Source organism: Heptranchias perlo, chromosome 1, assembly GCF_035084215.1.
Source record: "Heptranchias perlo isolate sHepPer1 chromosome 1, sHepPer1.hap1, whole genome shotgun sequence".
Taxonomy (NCBI): Eukaryota; Metazoa; Chordata; class Chondrichthyes; order Hexanchiformes; family Hexanchidae; genus Heptranchias; species Heptranchias perlo.
Window position 1 is genome coordinate 87,623,396 of NC_090325.1, and position 24,277 is coordinate 87,647,672.

Sequence of the window (24,277 nt, forward strand, 5' to 3'; positions counted from 1 at the left end):
AGGGTAGAGAGAATATATTAACACTTGTGGGGGAATTGAAAACTAGAGGTCATAATTATAAAATAGTCCCTCGTAAATCCAATAGGGAATTCAGGAGATAACTTCTTTACCCAAAAAGTGGTAAGAATGTAGAACGCACTACCACAAGGAATAGTTGAGGCAAATAGCATAGATGCATTTAAGGAGAATCTAGATAAGCACATGTGGGAGAAAGGAATTGAAGGATATCCTGATCGGGTTAGATGAAGTACGGAGGGAGGAGGCTCGTGCAGCATAAATGCCAGCATAGACCAGTTAAACCATAAGACCATAAGAGATAGGAGCAGGAGTAGGCCATTCGGCCCCTCGAGCCTGCTCCGCCATTCAATGAGATCATGGCTGATCTGATTTTTACCTCAATTCCACTTTCCCGCCCTTTCCCCATATCCTTTGACTCCCTTGCCGATCAAAAATTTGTCTAACTCAGCCTTGAGTGTATTCAATGACTCAGCCTCCACAGCTTTTTGGGGTAAAGAATTCCAAAGATTCACGACCCTCTGGGAGAAGAAATTCCTCCTCATTTCCATCTTAAACAGGCGACCCCTTATTCTGAAACTATGCCCCCTAGTTTTAGATTCCCCCATGAGGGGTAACATCCTCTCAGCATCTACCCTATCGAGTCCTCTCAGAATCTTGTATGTTTTGGAGGAGGGGACCGAGTGCAACATATCGAAGTTTGCAGATGATACAAAGATGGGAGGGAAAGTAGAGAGTGAGGAGGACATAAAAAACCTGCAGGGGGATATAGACAGGCTGGGTGAGTGGGCGGAGATTTGGCAGATGAAATACAATATTGGAAAATGTGAGGTTATGCACTTTGGCAGGAAAAACCAGAGAGCAAGTTATTTTCTTGATGGCAAGAGACTGGAAAGTACTGCAGTACAAAGGGATCTGGGGGTCCTAGTGCAAGAAAATCAAAAAGTTAGTATGCAGGTGCAGCAGGTGATCAAGAAGGCCAACAGAATGTTGGCTTTTATTGCTAGGGGGATAGAATATAAAAACAGGGAGGTATTGCTGCAGTTATATAAGGTATTGGTGAGACTGGACCAATACCTTAAGAAATGACATGCTTGCTCTCGAGGCAGTACAAAAAAGGTTCACTCGGTTAATCCCGGGGATGAGGGGGCGGACATATGAGGAGAGGTTGAGTAGATTGGGACTCTACTCATTGGAGTTCAGAAGAATGAGAGGCGATCTTATTGAAACATATAAGATTGTGAAGGGGCTTGAGCGGGTGGATGCGGTGAGGATGTTCCCAAGGTTGGGTGAAACTAGAACTAGGGGGCATAATCTTAGAATAAGGGGCTGCTCCTTCAAAACTGAGATGAGGGGAAACTTCTTCACTCAGAGGGTGGTAGGTCTGTGGAATTTGCTGCCCCAGGAAGCTGTGGAAACTACATAATTGAATAAATTCAAAGCAGAAATAGACAGTTTCCTAGAAGTGAAGGGAATTAGGGGTTACAGTGAGCGGGCAGGTAATTGGACATGAATTTAGATTTGAGGTTAGGATCAAATCAGCCATGATCTTATTAAATGGCGGAGCAGGCTCGAAGGTCCGATTGGCCTACTCCTGCTCCTATTTCTTATGTTCTTATGTTCTTATGTTTCAATAAGATCTCCTCTCATTCTTCCAAACTCCAATGAATATGGACCCAACCTGCCCAATCTTTCCTCATAAGACAGCCCTTCCATACCTGGAATCAACCTAGTGAACCTTCTCTGAACTGCCTCCAATGCAAGTATGTCCTTCCTTAAATAAGGGGACCCAGAACTGTATGTAGTACTCCAGGTGTGGCCTCACCAGCACCCTGCACAGTTGTAGCATGACTTCCCTGCTTTCATACTCCATACCCCAAGAAATAAAGGCCAATATTCTGTTTGCCTTCCGGTATGTTGATTTTTTGTGTTTCATGTACGAGGACACCCAGATCCCTCTGTACCACAGCATTTTGTAGTATTTCTCCATTCAAATAATATTTTGCTTTTTTATTTTTCCTCCCAAAGTGGATGACTTCACATTTTCCCACATTATATTCCATCCGCCAAATTTTTGCCCATTCGCTTAACCAGTCAATATCCCTTTGCAGACACTTTGTGTTCTCATCGCAACTTGCTTTTTCACCTACCTTTGTATCATTAGCAAATTTGGCCACAAGACACTCTGTTCCTTCATCCAACTCATTGATATATATTGTAAATAGTTGAGGCCCCAGCACTGATCCCTGCAGCACCCCACTAGTTACAGATTGCCATTTTGAAAATAACCCCTTTATCCCGACTCTTTGTTTTCTGTTAGTTGGCCAATCCTCTATCCATGCCAGTATATTACCCCCAACACCATGAGCTCTTATCTTGTGCAGTAATCTTTTATGTGGCATCTTATCGAATGCCTTTTGGAAATCCAAATATACTGCATCCATTGGTTCCCCTTTATCCACCCTGCCCGTTACTTTCTCAAAGAACTCTAATAAATTTGTCAGACATGATTTCCCCTTCATAAAACCATTTTGACTCTCCTTGATTTTATTATGAGTCTCCAAATGTCCTGCTACTACTTCCTTAATAATGGATTCTAGCATTTTCCCAATGTTGGTCTATAGTTACCTGCTTTCTGTCTCACTCCCTTCTCGAATAGGGGTGTTACGTTTACGGTTTTCCAATCCGCTGGGACCTTTCCAGAATCTAGTGAATTCTGGGAGATTACAACCAATGCATCCACTATCTCTGTAGCCACTTCCTTTAAGACCCTCGGATGCAAGCCATCAGGTCCAGGGGACTTGTCAGCCATTAGACCCATTAGTTTACCTAGTACTTTTTCTCTAGTGATAGTGATTGTTTTTAGTTCCTCCCTCCCCTTTGCCCCTTGATTTTCTACGATTATTGGTATATTATTAGTGTCTTCTACTGTGAAGACAGATACAAAATATCTGTTCATTTCCTCTACCGTTTCCTTGTTTTCCATTATTATTTCCCCAGTCTCATCCTTTAAGGGACCAATGTTTACTTTAGCTACCCTCTTCCTTTTTATATACTTGCAGAAGCTTTTACTGTCAGTTTTTACATTTCTGGCTAGTTTACTCTCATAATTTATTTTCTCCCTCTTTATTATTCTTTTAGTCATCCTTTGCTGGTTTTTAAAGTTTTCCCAATCTTTGGGCTTACCAGTAATCTTTGCCATGTTGTATGCTTTTTCTTTTAATCTGATACCATCCTTGACTTCCTTAGTTGGGTCGAAAGGCCTGTTTCTGTGCTGTAGTTTCGATGTAACTGGATGTAACAGATTCTGTACAGTTTAGTCATTGCTCCAACAGTCCAAATTCAGTAAGTGAATGTTAATTGGGTGATCAACTTCTGTATACAAGGTCACAGCTCCAGGAGATGGTATCATCTGGGAAAGGGTTCCCCAGATATGTAATCCAATGGGTGAATTGTCTCCACTGATATTTTGTACAGACTTCGAATTAATAGAGAACGTGGCGGCGTAACAACAGCAGTTCTTGTGTTCTTGCCTTAGCATATATTTGGGCAGATTCCCCAGTCTGGCACTCCCAGTGAAGAGCACCACTTGCAGGGAGCATTGGTCAGGAAATCACAAGCCCACGGTGTCTAATTTTCCATCCATTTAAATGAGTGGATGGAAAATCACGTGCTTTGGGCCATGATTTCATGACCAGCATTCCCTGCGAGTTCAGCTGCATGCTGGGCGCACTTGAACAGGAAATCAGCCTTATTGTGTGCTGCTTTATTCATAATCTTGAAGAGGACTCATTGGCCAGGCACATATCTTTAGTGTTGTAGAGAGCAGATTCTGGTATTCTGATCACTTCCCTGACCTGTACTCATTTGGAATGTACTGAGTCCAGGAGCAAGGAATAGGTTCCCCTTTAGCTGAACAGAGTTGCAATATTTCAGTACTATTTTTTAAAAAGCTTTATAGAGCAACTTTTTGATGATAACAAATATGGTCAAGCATCCTTGAGGAATCCCATTCTTTTATCAGCTTTTACAGACATTTATACCACTTGTTTTCCCCAGTAACAGATCATATATGATTACCAAATCAAACAGATGAATGTTTGTATCTAAAAAGAGTTTACAGACTTTAAAGAGCAGAGGTGGATAGACTAAATCCCATTCTTCTCAATACTGTTGCTGACCAGGTTTTCTCAGCATTGAAGATAACACACCATTTGTTCACCCATCCACTGCCAAATTATATCGCTTGCTTGCAGTGATTTGGTTGCCACTTGTCTTTCAGATGGGGAATTAACCACCCTTGAAGGTGGTGTCATCAGCAAAGAGAACATTACTTTTGATGGCATCCACCAGATCTTTGATCAAGACAAGAAACCAAGTGGCGTCAAGCACACTTCGCTGAGGGACTCCTGCATAGATGTTGCAATGAGAAGATTAATACCCCTTTTATCATGATCTGGTGTTTGTGTTGTATGAGAAAATTAAGTATCCAGGTTAGAAACTCACCACACATACAACGATATGCCATCTATGGAAAGCCATACTTAATCAAAGACTCAAGAAATGTCAGAACTACTACTCTAACCTTGTGTTGGGCATCAAAAGAATTGATCTACTTCAAGATCATAAGATTCAGGGTCAACTCACCTGCACTGATGCCAAGTTGATGACCAAACAGCAGGTTGCTGCCATTGTGATGTTGCAGCTGACTTCAGTGTCTCGTTTACTGTGACTTCCACTGGCTTTGATATGTTTGGAAGCATGCACAGTGGGGTCAGTGTGGATCTGACTTTGATCCCAACCATTGTAAAATATTGTTTTTTTTCTTCCCATTCGGTTGGGAAACCATTGGCTACAGACATTTAAAATAGACTAGACAATGGAGCAACTAATTCCTCATCCAGAGTTGTGAGAAGCTGTCTGCACCAATAACTTTTCCTGGATCAAAGTTTCTAAGAAGATTTTTAACATTTTTGTGCCTGACCTTTGTTCTAATAGTGCATTTTTTCCATTATCAGTTGATTCTAATAACACCACTATTAGTCTGTTACCTCCAATTGACAATATAAAAGCTTTATTCTGTGTTTGAATTTTGTTGGTTGCCATGGTACAAGAAGCTAGGCAAGTAGCCTCTTACTACACATCTATAGTTATAAGCTCCAGAATTCTACCCCCAGACCTGTTCAATGTAGATGGGTGCATTTTTGGGGAAGGAGGGTAGTATAGATGTTGATATTTCAATTAAACAACTTCAGTTCAGAAGAGACAATCGATTCAAATGTGGAAAGTAATGTGTTGTTCCAGGTTGGCATGATATCCTTAATAGGAGGATGAGTTCGAAAAATACTTTTATGGAGCATGGAGGTAAGTGGGTGAGTGGAAATAATTAGCATTTAAGCCCTTAAAAATGCTGAAATTTAGTCCATATAGATCGGAGACTCCCAAACTCTATGGGAGGTCACAACAAGATTTTTAGATGGGTGCAATTAGGATGGGCTGACCTAAACTAAGAAGTATGAGAGCCACCGATGTAGCCTTGCGTAGCCAGAGAAGATGCATTATGGGTTGTTCTCAGCGCAACGTGGGATGTTTGAGTCCCCGCCAATTTGTAGAAGCAGACGATGGGCCTATCAGGGCCATTTCACTTCAACCTTAAAATTAATACACAATATCTTGACCATTTCATTGAAACCATAGGGGTGATTGTCCATTCTGCCATATAACTAACATGTATGCAGAAATTTTTAGTAATTTTATTTGCATCACAGCCAGCCTATCTACATTAAAACCAGTAATTAAATTATATAACTAAGCAGTCACGATAGTACCAGATACATCTTCACTTGGACATCAGTGTCTTGCTTAAAGGAATGAGTTACCTTTAAAAACACTTTTTAATTTTCAGCTGGCATTTTTATTTGAAAGTTTGGATTCTTTGATTTAAAAGAATCTATATGTAAACTAGGCTGCTGTGGTCCACAGATTAAAGCTACAACATACATGTCATATGGCAAATTATCTATCTTGCTCATTGACCAGAAATTTACAATTCCACTGCGCTGTTTGAGATTGTCATCTGTGTATCTTTAAGAAACAATTCTTTAGTTTTTAACAAAAGGACAGGTCTAATCATTATAATGCATTTAAAAAAAAATTGTATTGTTCCTCCATGTTATACTAGTAGCACATGTTTCCTGTTTACATGTTGTTTTATTATCTGTCATGGGGGTCATGTTATAAAACATCTCTTTCATGGAAAATCAGGTTGACCTGTAAAAAAAGCAAATAGATTCTTTTTAAACAAAGATCTCATTCATTCCTGTCTTTTGTTCTCTGTTGTTTTCAAAACATTTTGTTCTATCTGTACTTTTTAAACTTGCTAAATAAATTGAGTACAATAATAAGTATTATATTTGCAAAGTTGAATTAAACATTTTGGTCTACTGAATCTTATTTCAATAATTAGCCCAGCTAATGAGCTAAAAAACTTTTTATGACAATTTGATGATTTTTAAAAAAATTTAAAGGATAACTTTATTTATTTTGATTAATTGCTAAGGGGCTGAATGGTGGCCTACTGTCTGATTGCATACAAATGACCAACACCTCTAATTGTACAAATGTCAGCTTATTTATAACTGATAATTTTTAAATTGTTAAAAAAACACACAATGGACACACAGGCAGATAATTTAAAAATGACAAAATAATACTATTTAGGTTAGATTCACCATTAGTGTTCTGCTTCAGAGCCCAGGAAGTCTTGTATCACTTCCTGTGAATGCCAGGAAGCAATATATGTATTGAAACAACAGCAAATACCTGTGATTTTTAAAAAAATCTTTGGGGCTAAATTGGGCTGCGTAGCACCCGTTCTGTAGGTGCTGCGTGGACACCTAAGCCTTGAATGTGGCATCGGAGATATCACGTGCGCAGGACGCCATCTTGGTAAAGGTGATTGCATCTAACGAACGCTGGCAGCGTGTAGAGTAGAGAAATTATGATGTAAATCAGTGTGCAACGCTGATTTAAAGGGAGGGCTGGTATTTGGAACTCCACACCCCAGCTAGTCTTAACCTCGCACAGCTGAACAGGTCTTAAACTGCATGGAGGACCCCCTCCACCAGTGCTACTTAAAGGGATCATGCAGGAGTTACAGGTTAGTTGCTGAATTATTGCTTCTGACTGCTGATGCATTTGTACCTGTTTTTGGAGGTCTCCTATACTTGAATAGTAGAACAAGGGGACATAGCCTAAAAATTAGAGCCAGGACTTTCAGGAGTGAAGTTAGGAAACGCTTCAACACAACTCCAATCAGATCAAATCAATACTCAATATATTAGGCATTTAAGAAATTCAAAATGCCAATTTTCAATTGTGATAATCTCATGTCCGGAATTAGAGACTCTCACATTTAAATTTACAATATCCAAAATTTGTCTGTGACCACAATAAAAGTCTGGTTTTCACATTTAATAGGATAGTTAACATCAATAACTCCAATTTAATTCAGCAGTATCAAAATTGAACACAAGACACAGCAGATAAAATTATCAAAAATAGCACATGCATACTAAAACCCAACAAATTACATTGTCTTTTGTTTCATTCTATCTGGAGGAAACTTTCTAAAAGACTAAAAATACTGAATATAGCTGAAGGAAAAATTTGCTTTCACAGCATCTTTGTAACATTACACACAAGCATTGAAATGGGGGCATAGTCCACAACAGCAAAAAGAAAGCACTCACACTGAGGACAGGATTTAAAGAGACAGTACACAGAAAACAAAATCTTCTGTAAAACATCAGAAAAGGACCTTCCCCTTCTCCTCTATTCCATCAGACTAATTTACCCTTCTATACTTAAACCAATTTTCAATTTCTGATGTTTGCGACTTAACCCCATTCTGTATTGATTTTTACATAATTCCTTTACAGCCTCTGTCTGCAGTGAAAGGAGTAATTTTGACTTCTCGTCCTCCTGCACAATTTCTTTCCCTCTTTTTTGGCATATGGGAGTGGAGTAATGACATAGACTAAAGGAGGGAAGGGGGCACTGAGGAACCAGTTGCCTCTCTCACTGTTGGTCTCAACTCTGCAACACCCATTCTGCATCCCTTTAGATCATGTTTACATCTCTCACATTTTTCCTTTTCGATGAACATCTCATTCTCATGGCCTTCTAGGGTCTGGATCCGTTTTCCACTATTCTGACCCTCCTGTTTCCAATCATCAAGTGTCTTTCCCAATTGTTCCTTTATCTCTCCCAATTCTCTCTTTAGGTTAGATACCTCTGTTTCTGACCCTTGCTTTTCCTTATCATTGCTTTCTTTTTGTTTGCTGAGGGCAAGTAGCCATATGGCTTTAGCCTGTTTCTTTAATCTCCTTGGTAACTCCTCCTCTACATATTTTTGAATTGCTGCTTCCATTTTTTTATAGTCCGCCCACCTCTGCCCAGAAGACCCTGTTTTCTGTCTAAACGCTGGACTCAATATTCTTTCTTTGCCCTGCCTGTTATACCTTCCTATGCCTCTGCCCAGAAAACCCCTGTTTTCTGCTAAACATTGGACACAGTATTTTAATCCCTTTTGTCTCTTTCTCACTCTTTGCCTCCCTGTTTGGGTGCCAGTGATTCTTGAACCTGGACAAATAGTCAAGCAAAGAACGTTCTCACTCACGGTAGTTTCATTAATCAAAAGTGAATATTTAATGATTTTAAAAATTCACACAAGCAGCAAGCAGATCAAGTAATACATATAACCTTAAAACCAAGGACTTCTGCTTCAAGGTCCGTTAAGATTGATCAAGTCTTTCGGAGCTTTTGAAATCTTGTTGCTGGGTCAGCTTCGTTAGGCTTCCACCTGACTGCAGTACCGATTCCATCCTGATGTCTTCTCTTTATATTGTTTTTGCCCTTTGGGGTGTTGATGAATTAGGGATAGTGTCACTGTGTCCAATCATCCACTGTTGCCAGGCCTCGACTATGCCTAGGCCTCAGTGATTGAGTTATCTTGCTTGAGACCAGCTGCAATAGTCTCACGTGTTTTCCAGATCCTATGGAATGCGGCAGACCCCTCTTATCAGTGTTGTCATGGTGTCCTGTCTCTCATGGCTTTGCGTGGCTTTACAGTGGCTGCTTCAGTAGGTTTTTCTCTACTTTGTATGATATCAGTTCTGTGGACTGTGACCCCCTAGTCTTCCATGGTACTCCCTTTCTTTCTCATCAATCGTGTTTTGCAAACCGAAGAAACCTCTGGAAGCCTTTCCCTGCATGTTTTGCTTCAAATTAATTCTGTTCAAATGTTCAAATGTTCCAATGTTAACCCTTTCCTTAATCCAGGTGTATTGAACAAAGTTCCAGTAGGTTTTAAATTCACAATGCTCTAGGGGTTTTAACCCTTGCCTTACAATGTACGTAAGATGTCAGCACATTTTGTTAAAATAGCCCATGCATCATAAAAATATGTTGACAGTAAGAAACATTACAAACATACCCATCATCATTACAGTACCATAATTCTGTTTTAATTGTATTTCATAAAATTCACTCTGTATTTTATGAGTTAGTGGCTATGGTTACTGGAGAAAGATGTCACTTTGATTTACCATATTGGTTTTCTGTGACATTTATTGTCACACATATAACGAGTATTTATTCATCCATCCCTGATTAGCAGAATTATATATTTGCCCTTTTCTAATTATAGACTCCAAAAACGTAGGTAGTTATCTATTTATTGTACTCTTTTTTATTACTAAAAATGAATAATGCAATGCACACAGTAAGCCTCTTTATTTAAATGAAATAATTAAGATACCAAATATTTTCTGTGTGGAATGCAAATGTAAATCTTAAGCAAAGCACTGTGGATGCTGGAAATCTGAAATCAAAGCAGAAAATGCTGAAAACACTCAGCAGGTCAGGGAGCATCTGTGGAGAGAGAAACAGAGTTAACGTTTCAGGTCGATGAACAAATGCAAATCTTGTTTAGGACAGGAAAAATGTCTGTGATTAACAGGCAGTTTTGGATATTTTTAAATAAAGTCTTGGATCAACGATTAGGTTCATCAGGTGCTCTAAAAGAAAGTTTATTTTAGGAAAAAAAAGTTAAAACAAGATAAAAAAGATCCAGGGGTCAAAAACTTGTGGTCTTTCCATTGGGAATGTATCAGAAGGGCCAGAAAATTAGACTGGGACCTGATACGATGGTTCCTGGCCTTGAATTGAGGATTCTGCAGGGCCTTCTGTGGGGGAAAAGCCTCTCCCTGCTCCTTACAAGATGACTGGTGCAGGGATCCAGTATATCATCTATAGCTGTAGGACTGGCAAGTTGCACCAGGCTACTGAATGACAGTTGTGGGCTCTACATGGGGGTCAAGGCTGAGGATCTTGGCTTGGACACCCAAAGGTTTCAGCCATATGGAATTTTTAAATGTTTTTCAATGGCCTCCTTAGGAAGATACCAATGGCACAGCTTCTTAACCTTTACAGGGGAGGGGGGCTCCCAATCCTGACCCCCAGCCACCAGCCGCTCTTTCACCACATTATGTGGCCTTTTTGGTGGCTAGGCACATGAGATGTGCCCTTAATGATCCGATGAAAATAAAGGGACCTCTCCCAGACCCCGCATGCTTTCTAAGGGTCAGCGGTAGAGGTCCCAGGAAGGTGCATCCCAGCATTAATGCCAAAATACCCCCCGGCCCCATGGATTTTCTCTCTCCCAATATTTTACTTGATAACTGTATACCTTTGCTAAGCAAAATCACCCATTATATCCGTAGATATGTTTAGCATTAATTATATCTGTACATATAATGGTAATTTTATGAGTCTCCATTACAGTGGAGCCTTGCTAGCAGCAAGCACAGTTGAGAAAATCAAGGCTATAGTGTTATAGCTGTATCTCTGTCTCATGCCTAAGTCGAGTAAAGCTCCGCATCAGGAGCAGAGCCTCATAACATTACACTATACTGTAATACCACATTAATAAAAACATAGTGGGTGAACCTCCACAGAGGGTTCTCCCGTTCATCTGTCGTAAGAGTCGCTTAAATTACAGCAGAGTAACGGGAGAACCCCTGGAGAAATTCACCCCTTTCACGGAAAGGATTTATGATACTGAAGGGTAGAAGAGATGGACAGTTTAGATTATGTCATGTACACCAGAAAATACTTCAATTATGTTATATTCATATTCTGATTTTGTAAATGGCTATGAAACCTATTTCCCAAACTGCACACAGAAATTTCATTGTAAAGAATATATTGTACAGGCTATTGATGAATGCAAGCATATCCTTAATTATCGTAGCCTTTATTAATTTATAACTACTGAAACAATTGTACTCTGTTAGAAAATTCAATTCTGCCTAGTGCAGCTGTTCAAATTAAAATGCACCATGTAAACTGTATAGATTTGTGTGCTGATATTGCTGTGATGTGACAATGTTCACTTAGTGCTGCCTGTTGCAAGCAAGAAATGAATTCAAACAATTGAAATCAGATTTAAACAGCCTGATTTAAATTTCTGTTAATTTGTTTGTACTCCCCCTATGTGGATTGAACATAAAGTGCTGATCATGATTGCTGATAATGTTCTTACCATGACAAGTTGCTGTTGGCAGCACCAACGCAGTATTCACACTGCCAACGACACTCAGCAATATAAAGGAGAGGAACTCCGCATCTCCAATGGACTTTTTGTGGGTTCTAAGAGCTATCATCAGAGGGAGTAGAAATGCTTTCTTCCTGTTGTTTCTCCAATGGGCTCATACAAACATACGTGCAAACATGCAAAATTAACAGATAGGAAAAGACCAGCTGGTCTATCAAGCCTGCCCCACACCTCGTGATGGCTGGTGCATCATAGTGAAGGAGCATTGTAGTGATAATGGGGGACTTCAACTATCCTCATATAGACTGGGATAGTAACAGTGTAAAGGGCAAAGAGGGGAAGGAATTTTTGAAGTTGTGTTCAGGAGAACTTTCTTGATCATTATGTTTCCGGCCCAACGAGGAAATAGGCTTTGCTGGATCTGGTTCTGCGGAATGAGGTGGGTCAAGTGGATCAAGTGTCAGTGGGGGAAGATTTAGGGAACAGTGATCATAATATCATAAGGTTTAGATTCGTAATGGAAAAGAACAAGGAGCAATCTTGAGTAAAAATACTTAATTAGAGGAGGGCCAATTTCAATGGGTTGAGAACAGATCTGGCCCGGGTAAATTGGAATCAAAGATTGGCAGGTAAAACTGTAATTGAACAATGGGCGGCCTTTAAATAGGAGATGGTTCGGGTACAGTCTAGGTACGTTCCCACGAGGAGGAAAGGTAGGGCAACGAAAGCCAGAGCTCCCTCGATGAAGAAAGAGATAGAGAGCAAGATGAAGCAGAAAAAGGAGGCATATGACAGATGTCAGGTTGATAATACAAGTGAGAACCAGGCTGAATATAGAAAGTAGAGAGGAGAAGTGAAAAAGGAAATAAGAGTGGCAAAGAGAGAGTAGGAGAATAGACTGGCAGCTAATATAAAAGGGAATCCAAAAGTCTTCTATGGGCATGTAAATAGTAAACAGGTAGTAAGAGGAGGGATGATTCCGATTAGGGACCAAAAATAGATCTGCTCATGGAGGCAGAGGGCATCGCTGAGGTACTAAATGAGTACTTTGCATCTGTCTTTACCAAGGAAGAAGTTGCTGCCAAAGACACAGTAAAAGAGGAGATAGTTGAGATACTGGATGGGCTAAAAATTGATAAAGAGGAGGTACTAGAAAGGCTGGCTGTACTTAAAGTCGATAAGTTACCACGTCCGGATGGGATGCATCCTAGGTTGCTGAGGGAAGTAAGGGTGGAAATTGCGGAGGTATTGGCCATAATCTTCCAAACATCCTTAGATATGGGGGTGGTGCCAGAGGACTAGAGAATTGCAAATGTTACACCCTTGTTCAAAATAGGGTGTAAGGATAAACCCGGCAACTACAGGCCAGTCAGTTTAACCTCGGTGGTGGGGAAGCTTTTAGAAACGATGATCCGGGACAAGATTAATAGTCACTTGACAAACGTGGATTAATAAAGAAAAACCAGCACGGATTTGTTAAAGGCAAATCGTGTTTAACTAACTTGATTGAGTTTTTTGATGAGGTAACAGAGAGGGTTGATATTGTGTATATGGACTTTCAAAAGGCGTTTGATAATGTGCCACATAATGGGTTTGTCAACAAAATTGAAGCCCGTGGCAGCATGGATACGAAATTGGCTAAGTGACAGGAAACAGAGAGTAGCAGTGAACGGTTGTTTTTCGAACTGGAGGAAGGTATACAGTGGTGTTCCCCAGGGGTCGGTACTAGGACCACTGCTTTTTTTGATATATATTAATGACTTGGACTTGGGTGTATAGGGGACAATTTCAAAATTTGCAGACGACACAAAACTTGGAAGTGTAGTAAACAGTGAGGAGGATAGTAATGGACTTCAAGAGGACATTGGCAGGCTGGAGGAATGGGAGGACACATGGCAGATGAAATTTAACGCAGTGAAGTGCAGGAAGAACGAGGAGAGACAATATAAACTAAATGGTACAATTGTAAAGGGGGTGCAGGAACAGAGAGACTGGGGGTATATGTGGACAAATCTTTGAAGGTGGCAGGACAGGTTGAGAAAGCAGTTAAAAAGCATATGGGATCCTGGGCTTAATAAATAGAGGCATGGAGTACAAAAGCAAGGAAGTTATGTTGAACCTTTATAAAACACTGGTTCGGCCACAACTGGAGTATTGTGTCCAGTTCTGGGCACCAAACTTTAGGAATGATGTGAAAGCCTTGGAGAGGGTGCAGAAAAAATTTACTAGAATGGTTCCAGGGATGAGGGTTATGTTGTTGGACTGGAGAAGCTGGGGTTGTTCTCCTTAGAGCAGAGAAGGTTGAGAGGAAACTTGAGAGAAGTATTCAAAATCATGAAGGGTTTAGATAAAGTAAATAAAGAGAAACTGTTCCCATTGGCGGAAGGGTCAAGAACCAGAGGACATAGATTTAAGGTGATTGGCACAACAACCAAAGGAGACATGAGGAAAACCTTTTTTTCGCAGCTAGTAGTTATGATCTGGAATGCGCTGCCTGAAAAGGTGGTGGAAGCAGATTCAATTGTGGCTTTCAAAAAGGAATTGGATAAATACTTGAAGGGAAAAAATTTGCAGGGCTGGGGAAAGAGAGGGGGAATGGGACTAACTGGATTACTCTTACAAAGTGCCGGCACGGGCTTGATGGGCGGAATGGCCTCCCTTTTTGCTGTAACCATTTCCATGATTCTATGATCATGACTAGACACTTGCAAACCCACTCCCCTCACAGCCATGTAATCTCCTGATAGAGGCCAAAAAAAGTGAAAAAACCAAAGGCCAATAAGGGAAAAAATACCCTGTAAAATTTCTCTCCGACTCCTTCAGGTGATCTAAACCTGTCCAGGAGGTCACATGGACCAAGTGTTATCTATAACGACAGTTACCTTCTTTATGATGCGATCTCTGCCCCAGTCAAGAACCAGTCCAGCTCCCTCTTGAACGCATGCAGAGAGTCAGCACCCACCACACCATGTAGCAACGTATTCTAGAGGCTCAATTTGGACCAGAGGCACTCTGCAACCAAATTTGGGGAAAAACAGTGCTGTTGTGTCATGGGTCTCTAGCTAAGAGCTACCCTCCCAGCTCCTTACCATCTGTATAAAAGTGTCCTGATACTGTTGGAAGAATGGGCTGTTAAGATGTTATGAGAATATAGAGGGAAAACAATGGATTTGATCCTGCTTTCCTACCATGTGGTGAGGCTATAAGTTCATGCATTTTTTGCTGCTAAGGTGTACCTACTGTTCTGAACATAAACTGGTTGATATTAACAGGAATACACAATTGATGTGTTCTTTCGGCAAGGCTGGAAAGATGAAAGGCTTAAATTTAAGGGTCCAATGGAAGTTCTTCGATTGAACAACCTGATGGCCAGTAAGATATGGACACCAGACACATTCTTTTATAATGGGAAGAAATCAGTGGCACATAACATGACCATGCCAAACAAGCTGCTACGAATCAAAGATGATGGGAATCTTCTTTATACAATGAGGTAAAACATTCAACGTTAAAAGTTGCAATAAATATTTCTGCAACTTTTTCATTTGGACGGCCAGTGTCATGTGTCCCTACCATGAAATCAGTGTTAATACAGAGAACTAAATAAAGTAGAGAAACCGGTTTTAAATAAATGTAACATTTATAATATCCTGCTGTCTCTTTGCAGTGGTCATGTAGCTAGATAAAGGTTACAGAAAATAATTTTGTATTAACTTTTGTTTCTTAAGTCACTGAGATGCACCAAAGATCTGTGCCATAGCCCTGGACATGGTCGGAATAATGCTTGAAGCTCATTAATATTTTAATCAGGTTATGAATCAATCATTCGTGTACAAATCAGGCACATAATAGGCCCTAACCCATATTAGGGCAAGGAAGAGTCATGTTGCAGCTCCAAAGAAGGCATTGCAGCTGACCACCTATAAACACTCATCCTTCAATCCTTGGCCTTGCATTCTTTTTGATCATCCTTTTATATCTGTGGCCTAGAAATTGGTCCACACAATGCTCGTTTTTGGACGCTACATAGACTACTAAGGCCCCAATATGCCGGGCAGAAAGCTTGCGTACATTTCCAGTCAGAAGTATGCCGCCTACCATATTAAGGACAAAAAAAATGTGTCCTTTACCCACACCTGAAACAGGCGTTAGGCCCTTTCCAAATGCAAATGAGCCTGTTTGAGGCCCCCTCTCCAAGATTGATGTGCCTTGAGGCAGCTGGCACCAGCACTGGCTTCATTCAGGGAAACCAGACGTCAGGATCGCCTACTTAGCCCAACCAAGAAGGTAAGTAACTTACCTGAATGTGAGGTCAGGAGGAGTAGTTAAAGAAACCGATCGCTGCTGCTCCACTTCCCATCGCCGCCACTCCCAGCCCGACCTCAATCTCCCTCACTCCCGGCCCTGACCCCCGATCTCCCTCCTCGAACTCCCCCCCCACCCCCGATTCCTGACCCCGATTCCAGAACCGACCCCCAGACCCACTTACCTGAGGACCACTATGACACAAGCAGCGGCCCGATCTTGGTCTCACCTCCATTATAATGAGGCCTGAGGCCCGATATCAGGGGAGCCTCAGGCCTCAGCATTCAAGCGCAAGGAAAGAACTGAATCCTCCTCATACCCAAAAATGGGCACGACCAAATTTCTAGGCTTGCATCTTTGTTTTCAGTTTGGTATTTTGTCCCCAAGTACAACTCCAGTAGACATTTTTGCTAGTACCATTCGGGCAAATTGTAAGCAAAGCATGAAATTTAAGAGGTAATTTTATTTTGAAGTCAAGTAGAATTGTCTGAAATGATACATGAATAGCATTAACATGCTTTAGTATCAAATTTGAAGGACGAATTTAAAATATTTTTTTTAACATTGCAGTATGAGAAATGTAGACACCAAATTATCGGTGATCAGAGATTTACACATTATCTGAAACAGAAGAAATGTCCACTTATATTTCAATAATGACACAATGCTGTGACTCATTGATTAATCATCATCATATAGCACAATAAGGTCACTTTAGGTATAACGGGTGTTGTATGAACCCAAAGAAGACAACTCTCCTGTAGACCTATTAATAATAGTAAAACCTGACAAAAATCCTGCTAGTTTAACTAGCCTTACTTTCCCTTTGACAATGTCAATTGCAACAGTTCCTGCAGACTAGACGATTTATAAATGATGCAATGTAATTCTGGTAAAATGCATTTGCTCTGACATATAGTGTATAAGAGCAGCGGTTTCTTTTAGCTAGTCATTTACTGTGTGTTCTCACAGGCTTACTGTCCAGGCAGAGTGCCCAATGCACTTGGAGGATTTTCCAATGGACTCACATGCTTGCCCCTTGAAATTTGGAAGCTGTAAGTATATAAATTAGTACATGATCTGATATGTTTGATATGAGTGTCTTTAATACCAGCAACATTTTGTGATGTGATTTTGAACCTCATGATTTATTGTTTGAATTAATTTGCCTTGAAATAACTGTGAATATTAACAGAGATGTTAATCCATTTAAAATAAGTAAGTTAACACCTCCATTAAAATAGTATACAAAATTTAATCCAAGCACAGTAAGTGTTGTACACTAATATTGATACAATGTAATTTCAAGCCCATTGTATTCTGTATAATTTAGCATTATACCACAATCGTTAGAACTACAATATACCCTGTAAACTCTCATTGGGGTAGATCTTGACTTTGTGCGATAGTGTAAAACAGGTGATAGCGAATCGGCAGCCCGAAAGGAAATAAAAATCGAGAGAGATGTGAAATGGGCTGTCAATGTGCTGTCACCCATTTTACACTATCGCACAAAGTCAAGATCTACCCTATCGTGTATTCTCAGCATAGGATTATCTCTTACACCCCTATAATTGTCAGCAGTAATTCTCAGAATACTTTCTGTGCTCCTGATGCTAGATATCCGCAAACTATTTTGGATTCTACAGCAAGTGGTGCCAGTTGGATACCTTTTTGAAAAATAACTCACTCGAACTGCATCCAAAATATATTCCAATTACCTGAAATTTAATGGGGCTGGTTTTAGTGAAATTAATTATAGCACTAAATTTGATGATATTTGATGGAACGGGTATTATGGTGATAGCGAAGTAAGATGAGGCTTCGGAGAACTGTCGCTCCTGCCTCACACACAGGGGGTCCTCACTTGGAATCCTACTAACAAGGGTGAGATCCTTTCTTCTGAATTATATTTTCTCCTATTCCGTTCTCTCTCACTCTCTCTCTCTATAATCACTGTCCCATGCACTACCTTTGGCTGACAGTGTAGGTATGTGATCTGCTTCCAGACCCCTACCTTAATTGTGAAACTGGTCAATTTGGGAGGTTTCTGAGAGCAGCCCTATGTGACTGTTCTTCTGATTTTTTTACTCCCATCCTGTCTGGTCTCCACATGCTACACCCTAAAAGATGAATAGCTTAGGATATGGGATTATTCCAGGCCTGGAAAACTATTCCTACTACCTTTCAAATTGCATTATTAACTTTACTGGTGAATGGTGATTGGTAACCGTGGAGACGTCTGTAATTGCCTTCGTTTACATTTTGATCCTCACTCTGTAGAGCCGGACAGGCGGGCAGTTAAAATCGGCTAGGAGACTTACCCATGCCGCTCCTTTCCTGCAGTCTTCAATTTTAACCTACTCTTCTGAACAGGCAGCAAGGACACCTGCCGGAAACTTGCGAGTTCCTTCTGTAAATATGCAGATCGGGCTCGATGATGTAATTGGGGCTTGACTGCCATTGTGCCTTTCCCGCCAGGTGAAGCTAGTGGGGAGAAGTGTCGGGGCCCAAAGAGGTAAGTTTTTAACCTTTTTTTACTTTCCTTGTGGGTCCAGGAGGAGCATGAGTGCTCTCACAGGCCCCACAAGGAAAGTTGAGACCTTCTCTGCCCTAGGTAACCCCCCCCCCCACCCTTCCCGATTGTGAGATCCTCTCTGAACCCTCTCCCTGCCGGGGACCATTCCTTCAATCTCCACCAGTGGCCTCCTGTCACCCAACATTCTGCTCCTGTCCAACTAGCTTTGGGTGGGCAATGACCAGAGGCATGTAGATGAGGCCTGGGAGTTAAAATTGCCTGGGCCTCACATTGCTGAGGTCAGTGGGGTTTGCCGCTTGCCTCGGCCCCCGCCCGCCCTCCCGCTTCATGCCCGAGTTAAAACCGGGGCTTTATATTTGATATAAATAACTTTCAGTTGAAGAACCTTATTAGGAAAGGCTGAACAGGCAGGGGCTCTTTTCTCTAAAAAAAAAGGGAAGGCTGAGGGGTGACTTGATAGAGGTCTTTAAGATAATGAAAGGGTTTGATAGGGTCGACATGGAGAAAATGTTTCCACTTGTGGAGGAGTCCAAAACTAAAGGTCATAAATATAAAATAGTTGCTAATAAATCCAATAGGGAAACTTCATTACACAAAGAGTGGTAAGAATGTGGAACATGCTACCACAAGGAATAGTTGAGGAAAATAGCATAGAAGCATTTAAGGGGAAGCTAGAAAAGCACATGAGGGAGAAAGGGATAAAAGGATATCCTGATAGAGTTAGATGAAGCAGGGAGGGAGGATGCTCGTGTGGAGCATAAACACCGGTGTAGACCAGTTGGGCCAAATGGCCTGTTTCTGTGCTGTAGTTTCGATGTAATGTGATGTAACCTGTGGGTTCATGTGACCATCCCTTTGCAGTCTAATGGATCTATAGACTGGGTTTGAAGGAGCAAATAAGTTTTGTGTGATGTCCTTCTTATGTATTTGCACAATTAGCCTTTTGCAGTCAAACTGACATGAACATTTATTTTATCATTCTTGAGATCAGCATGCTTTTTTATGTTGGACTACATAATTAATAAGATTGAATCTGGAGATAACTGTAACAAAGACAAGCTAATCCTGGTGGTTAAGAGTACTGATAGGCTTGGAGGAATATAAAGAGTATAAATAATAAACATCAAGGCAGCATTTGACAGCAAAAGCCTCTGCAAAATGAAGATTATTGAAGGTCAAAGGGAAAACCCTCAAGTGGCTAGGGTCAAACTTGCCACAGAAGGTGTCGTCGACAGTGCTATCAAGCGGCACTTACTCACCAATAACCTGCTCACCAATGCTCAGTTTGGATTCCGCCAGGACCACTCGGCTCCAGACCTCATTACAGCCTTGGTCCAAACATGGACAAAAGAGCTGAATTCCAGAAGTGAGGTGAGAGTGACTGCCCTTGACATCAAGGCAGCATTTGACCGAGTGTGGCACCAAGGAGCCCCAGTAAAATTGAAGTCAATGGGAATCAGGGGGAAAACTCTCCAGTGGCTGGAGTCATACCTAGCGCAAAGGAAGATGGTAGTGGTTGTTGGAGGCCAATCATCTCAGCCCCAGGACATTGCTGCAGGAGTTCCTCAGGGCAGTGTCCTAGGCACAACCATCTTCAGCTGCTTCATCAATGACCTTCCCTCCATCATAAGGTCAGAAATGGGGATGTTTGCTGATGACTGCACAGTGTTCAGTTCCATTCGCAACCCCTCAAATAATGAAGCAGTCCGAGCCCGCATGCAGCAAGACCTGGACAACATCCAGGCTTGGGCTCATAAGTGGCAAGTAACATTCGCACCAGATAAGTGCCAGGCAATGACCATCTCCAACAAGAGAGAGTCTAACCACCTCCCCTTGACATTCAACGGTATTACCATCGCCGAATCCCCCACCATCAACATCCTGGGGGTCACCATTGACCAGAAACTTAACTGGACCAGCCATATAAATACTGTGGCTACGAGAGCGGGTCAGAGGCTGGGTATTCTGCGGCGAGTGACTCACCTCCTGACTCCCCAAAGCCTTTCCACCATCTACAAGGCACAAGTCAGGAGTGTGATGGAATACTCTCCACTTGCTTGGATGAGTGCAGCTCCAACAACACTCATGAAGCTCGACACCATCCAAGATAAAGCAGCCCGCTTGATTGGCACCCCATCCACCACTCTAAACATTCACTCCCTTCACCACCGGCGCACTGTGGCTGCAGTGTGTACCATCCACAGGATGTACTGCAGCAACTCGCCAAGGCTTCTTCAACAGCACCTCCCAATCCCGCGACCTCTACCACCTAGAAGGACAAGAGCAGCAGGCACATGGGAACAACACCACCTGCACGTTCCCCTCCAAGTCACACACCATCCCGACTTGGAAATATATCGCCGTTCCTTCATTGTCGTTGGGTCAAAGTCCTGGAACTCCCTTCCTAACAGCACTGTGGGAGAACCGTCACCACATGGACTGCAGCGGTTCAAGAAGGCGGCTCACCACCACCTTCTCGAGGGCAATTAGGGATGGGCAATAAATGCTGGCCTCGCCAGCGACGCCCACATCCCATGAACGAATAAAAAAAAAGAAGACAGTGGTTGTGATTCTAGGAGATCAGTGATCACTGCTCCAGTACATTACTCCAGGAGTTCCTCATGGAAGCGCCCTTGACGCAAACATTGTCAGCTGCACCATCATGACCTTCCCTTCATCATAAGGCCAGGTTTGGGGCTTCTCGCTGATAATTGCACAGTGTTCAGCCCCATTCGTGACTGTCTGTTAATGAAGCAGCCCATACCAGCCTAGAGCAGACCTGGATGACATCCAGGCTTGGTCTTACATGTGGCAGGTAACATTTTGCACCACACAAATACCAGTAATGACCATCCCGAGCAAAAGAAAGCCTGGCCATCTCTTCTTGACCTTCAGTGGTATCACCATCACCAAGTCCCCCACCATCAACATCTTGGAGTCACCATTGACCAGAACCTGAACTGAAACAGCCATATCAAGACTGTGGCTACAATAGCAGAGCAAAAGCTGAGGCTGAGGCTGGGTACTCTGCAATGAATGGCTCAACTCCTGAGTTCTCAAAGCCTCTCCCCATTGTCCATTGCTTAAGTTCAGAGTATGATGGAATACTCACTACTTACCTGGATGAGTGGAGGCGCAACAACAGTCAAGAAGTTTGACACTATCCAGGACAAAGTAGTTCACTTGATCGATGCCCCTGCCACTAGACTAAATGTCCACTTGGAATCCACCTCCTTCACCACCGACGCACTGTGGCTGCAACTTACCAAAGTTGCTTCAACAGCAGCTCTCCCCTCTGCGATCTCTACCTCCGGTAAGGACAAGAGCAGCAATGTTATGGGAACAGCATCACCCTCCAAGTGACATATCATTCTGAAGGACTGCAATAGTTCAAGGAGAATTCCCACACCACTTTCTTAGGTAAATTAGAGATGGGCAATATATATGATCTAGCCAGCAATGCCCAAATCCCAAGATCAAATGAGAAACAATTTCCCATCGCCTAACATATGGTGCAATAATCCTAGTTCGACAAGTATTTAACTTTCCTTTTAAATGCATTGCAAAGTACAAAGTTCCAGATGGTAACACTATTTGGGAGAGAGTTCTAAAGGTAGCAGAAGTGGTGAGTAACATTTTGTTGTTGACATATTGTGCAGATTTTCTGAATAAAAGAATGTTGAAATGCGGCTGCAGCAGCTCATGTTTTTCACATACACACGACTTATGCACTACAAATGTTTTTGTTGTCACTCCAGTCAGAATCTTGTAGAGGAGTGACAGTGCAACCATTTCTCCTTGATGTTGTGGACAATGGATTCTGGCAATGAATAGTCCTTTCTCACAGGTTTGCTGTCTTCGTGGCTTTGGACTATATTGCATCCAAGAGCAAGTAATGTTTCTGCAGGATGGAAAATAGGACTATGATATTCCATCGTTGGGGAGCCTTAGGCTTTGGAACATAGAGGTTGTGGCTAGTGGCTATAGATAAGATGATAAAGCAACATACCTCTTGTGTTTAATCTCCTAAGAAAAAATCTGCAATGGAGCTCTTTAAGCCCTATTAGCAGTCAGTTAAAATTCCAGAATACCTTTCCATCTCCACTATTCAACCAAGCGGATTCCCGCTCCATTGTACTTATTGCTGAAGAACATGTCCGAGGATTTTCAGATCCACTGTACGAAAAAGCTATTTGAAAACTTCTGAAGACAATACCTTATGTGGTGGTGAATCAAATGTATAATGCTTTAAATTTATTTTGTCCTACAAATCACAACAAAGACAAAATAGTGACATAATTCCTAACTGTTTCTTAGTGTTGCTCAAATTAGAAATGAAGATTGAACTTCATAGCTATATTCCCAGGGTATATTGTCTTGTACCTGTAATGAAAATCACCAAGCAGTACTATTGTAATATAATTTATGCTGTTCCTGCCATATTGAGTGAGTTTGTCGATTTACCCCCCAGTCTGCCCTAGGATTGTTGCTTGTTGATTGATTAGTGACAGCAGTGGTATTAGAATCTTGCGGTTTTATAACTCCTTTTGTCACTGATGATCTATCGCTCAGAGAAATTCATAAATACTCTAAATGATGCAGCTTCTTGAAATGCTGTGCAGCCATCTGATTATAAAACTACAGTTCACAAAAATGCTTGTTATTTATGAGACGTGCTTCGTGTGCGTAAGAAGCACCAAAAGCAGATGTGTATACAGGAATAAATCACTCTGCAGCTCAATAGAACACTAATGGTAGTCACTTCTCATTACCTTTTCATGGCTGTGTTAATATATTTCCACTTTACTGAACTATTCTGTTTATTGTCAGATTCCTTCTCTGCAAAGTTCTGACAGTACTGTCTATTTTCCACCTTCTGGGATATAGGCACCTGGTTTTCAAAGAAATATGTCACAACCATTTTGAAAATGGAGAATAATTATTAACATTCTTTTGGGTGTGTTTTTTTTCGATTTTTTTTGTCACTGTCAAGCATCACTGGCTATTTTGAGCATCCATTAGCTGTTGTGATCGGGTGAGGAGCAGAACACACAGGGAGTGCAGATCCGTGTCCTTCCATTAAAATTAATGCTCCATTTTATGTTAATTAAAAAACTACAGACCAACAGCCATGCGATGCTGCTGCAGGCTTCCAATGCTTAGAGCAGCCATTTCCCTCCCTCCCTTGAAGCGTGCTCACCAATGCAGCTGAGTGTCCCGCTGGCAGCTCACAGAACATATTTAAATGACCTTGATTCCAGGAAATTTTCTGGTGTCAGGTGGTGGAGGGCGCTGGTCTGTGGTAGCAGGAAATCCTGGCCCACTGAAACTGTGACACTGTAGGGACTGGGAGGAAAATCGACCCCAGTGTCTTCAAGAGAGGAAAATTTTAGCAAGGAAAGAGCAAAATAAGGAAAAACAGAACTTCAGATTGGATTACGGTTTCAGACTATCCAAATGACCAAACTGAATACTGCTGATCATTATCCCAACTCAAACACATTTTGAATTTGAGCAGTCCTGACACAATGAGACTGAAATTTATCTTTGGCGGTAGTGCAAAACGGGTACTAGCGACTCAGCAGCCTGTTTTACATTCTGGAAAAGAAAATTGGACGGAGTGTAAAATGGGCTGCCGATGTTCTATAGCCCATTTTGTCATTCCATCCTACATTGCACCCCCAGTTCCTCGATGAAACATGCCCACAGCACAAAACTGCCCACAATTTATCATAAATTGGTCCTCTTATTCAGAGGCCAAAAAATGGCAGGTGTGAGAAGTAAAAAAAAAGTTATATTGG

The 24,277-nt window shown here is 41.5% G+C and overlaps 1 protein-coding gene across 1 annotated transcript in view; it reads left to right on the plus strand.

The window, feature by feature from the left end:
- Positions 1-24,277, plus strand: part of LOC137299215 (gamma-aminobutyric acid receptor subunit alpha-2-like) — a 171,872-nt gene that overhangs the window by 70,234 nt on the left and 77,361 nt on the right. The window contains exons 7-8 of the mRNA XM_067968247.1: positions 14,905-15,125; positions 16,910-16,992. Coding sequence (XP_067824348.1) covers positions 14,905-15,125; positions 16,910-16,992 — 304 coding nt within the window. The remainder of the gene's footprint in view (positions 1-14,904; positions 15,126-16,909; positions 16,993-24,277) is intronic.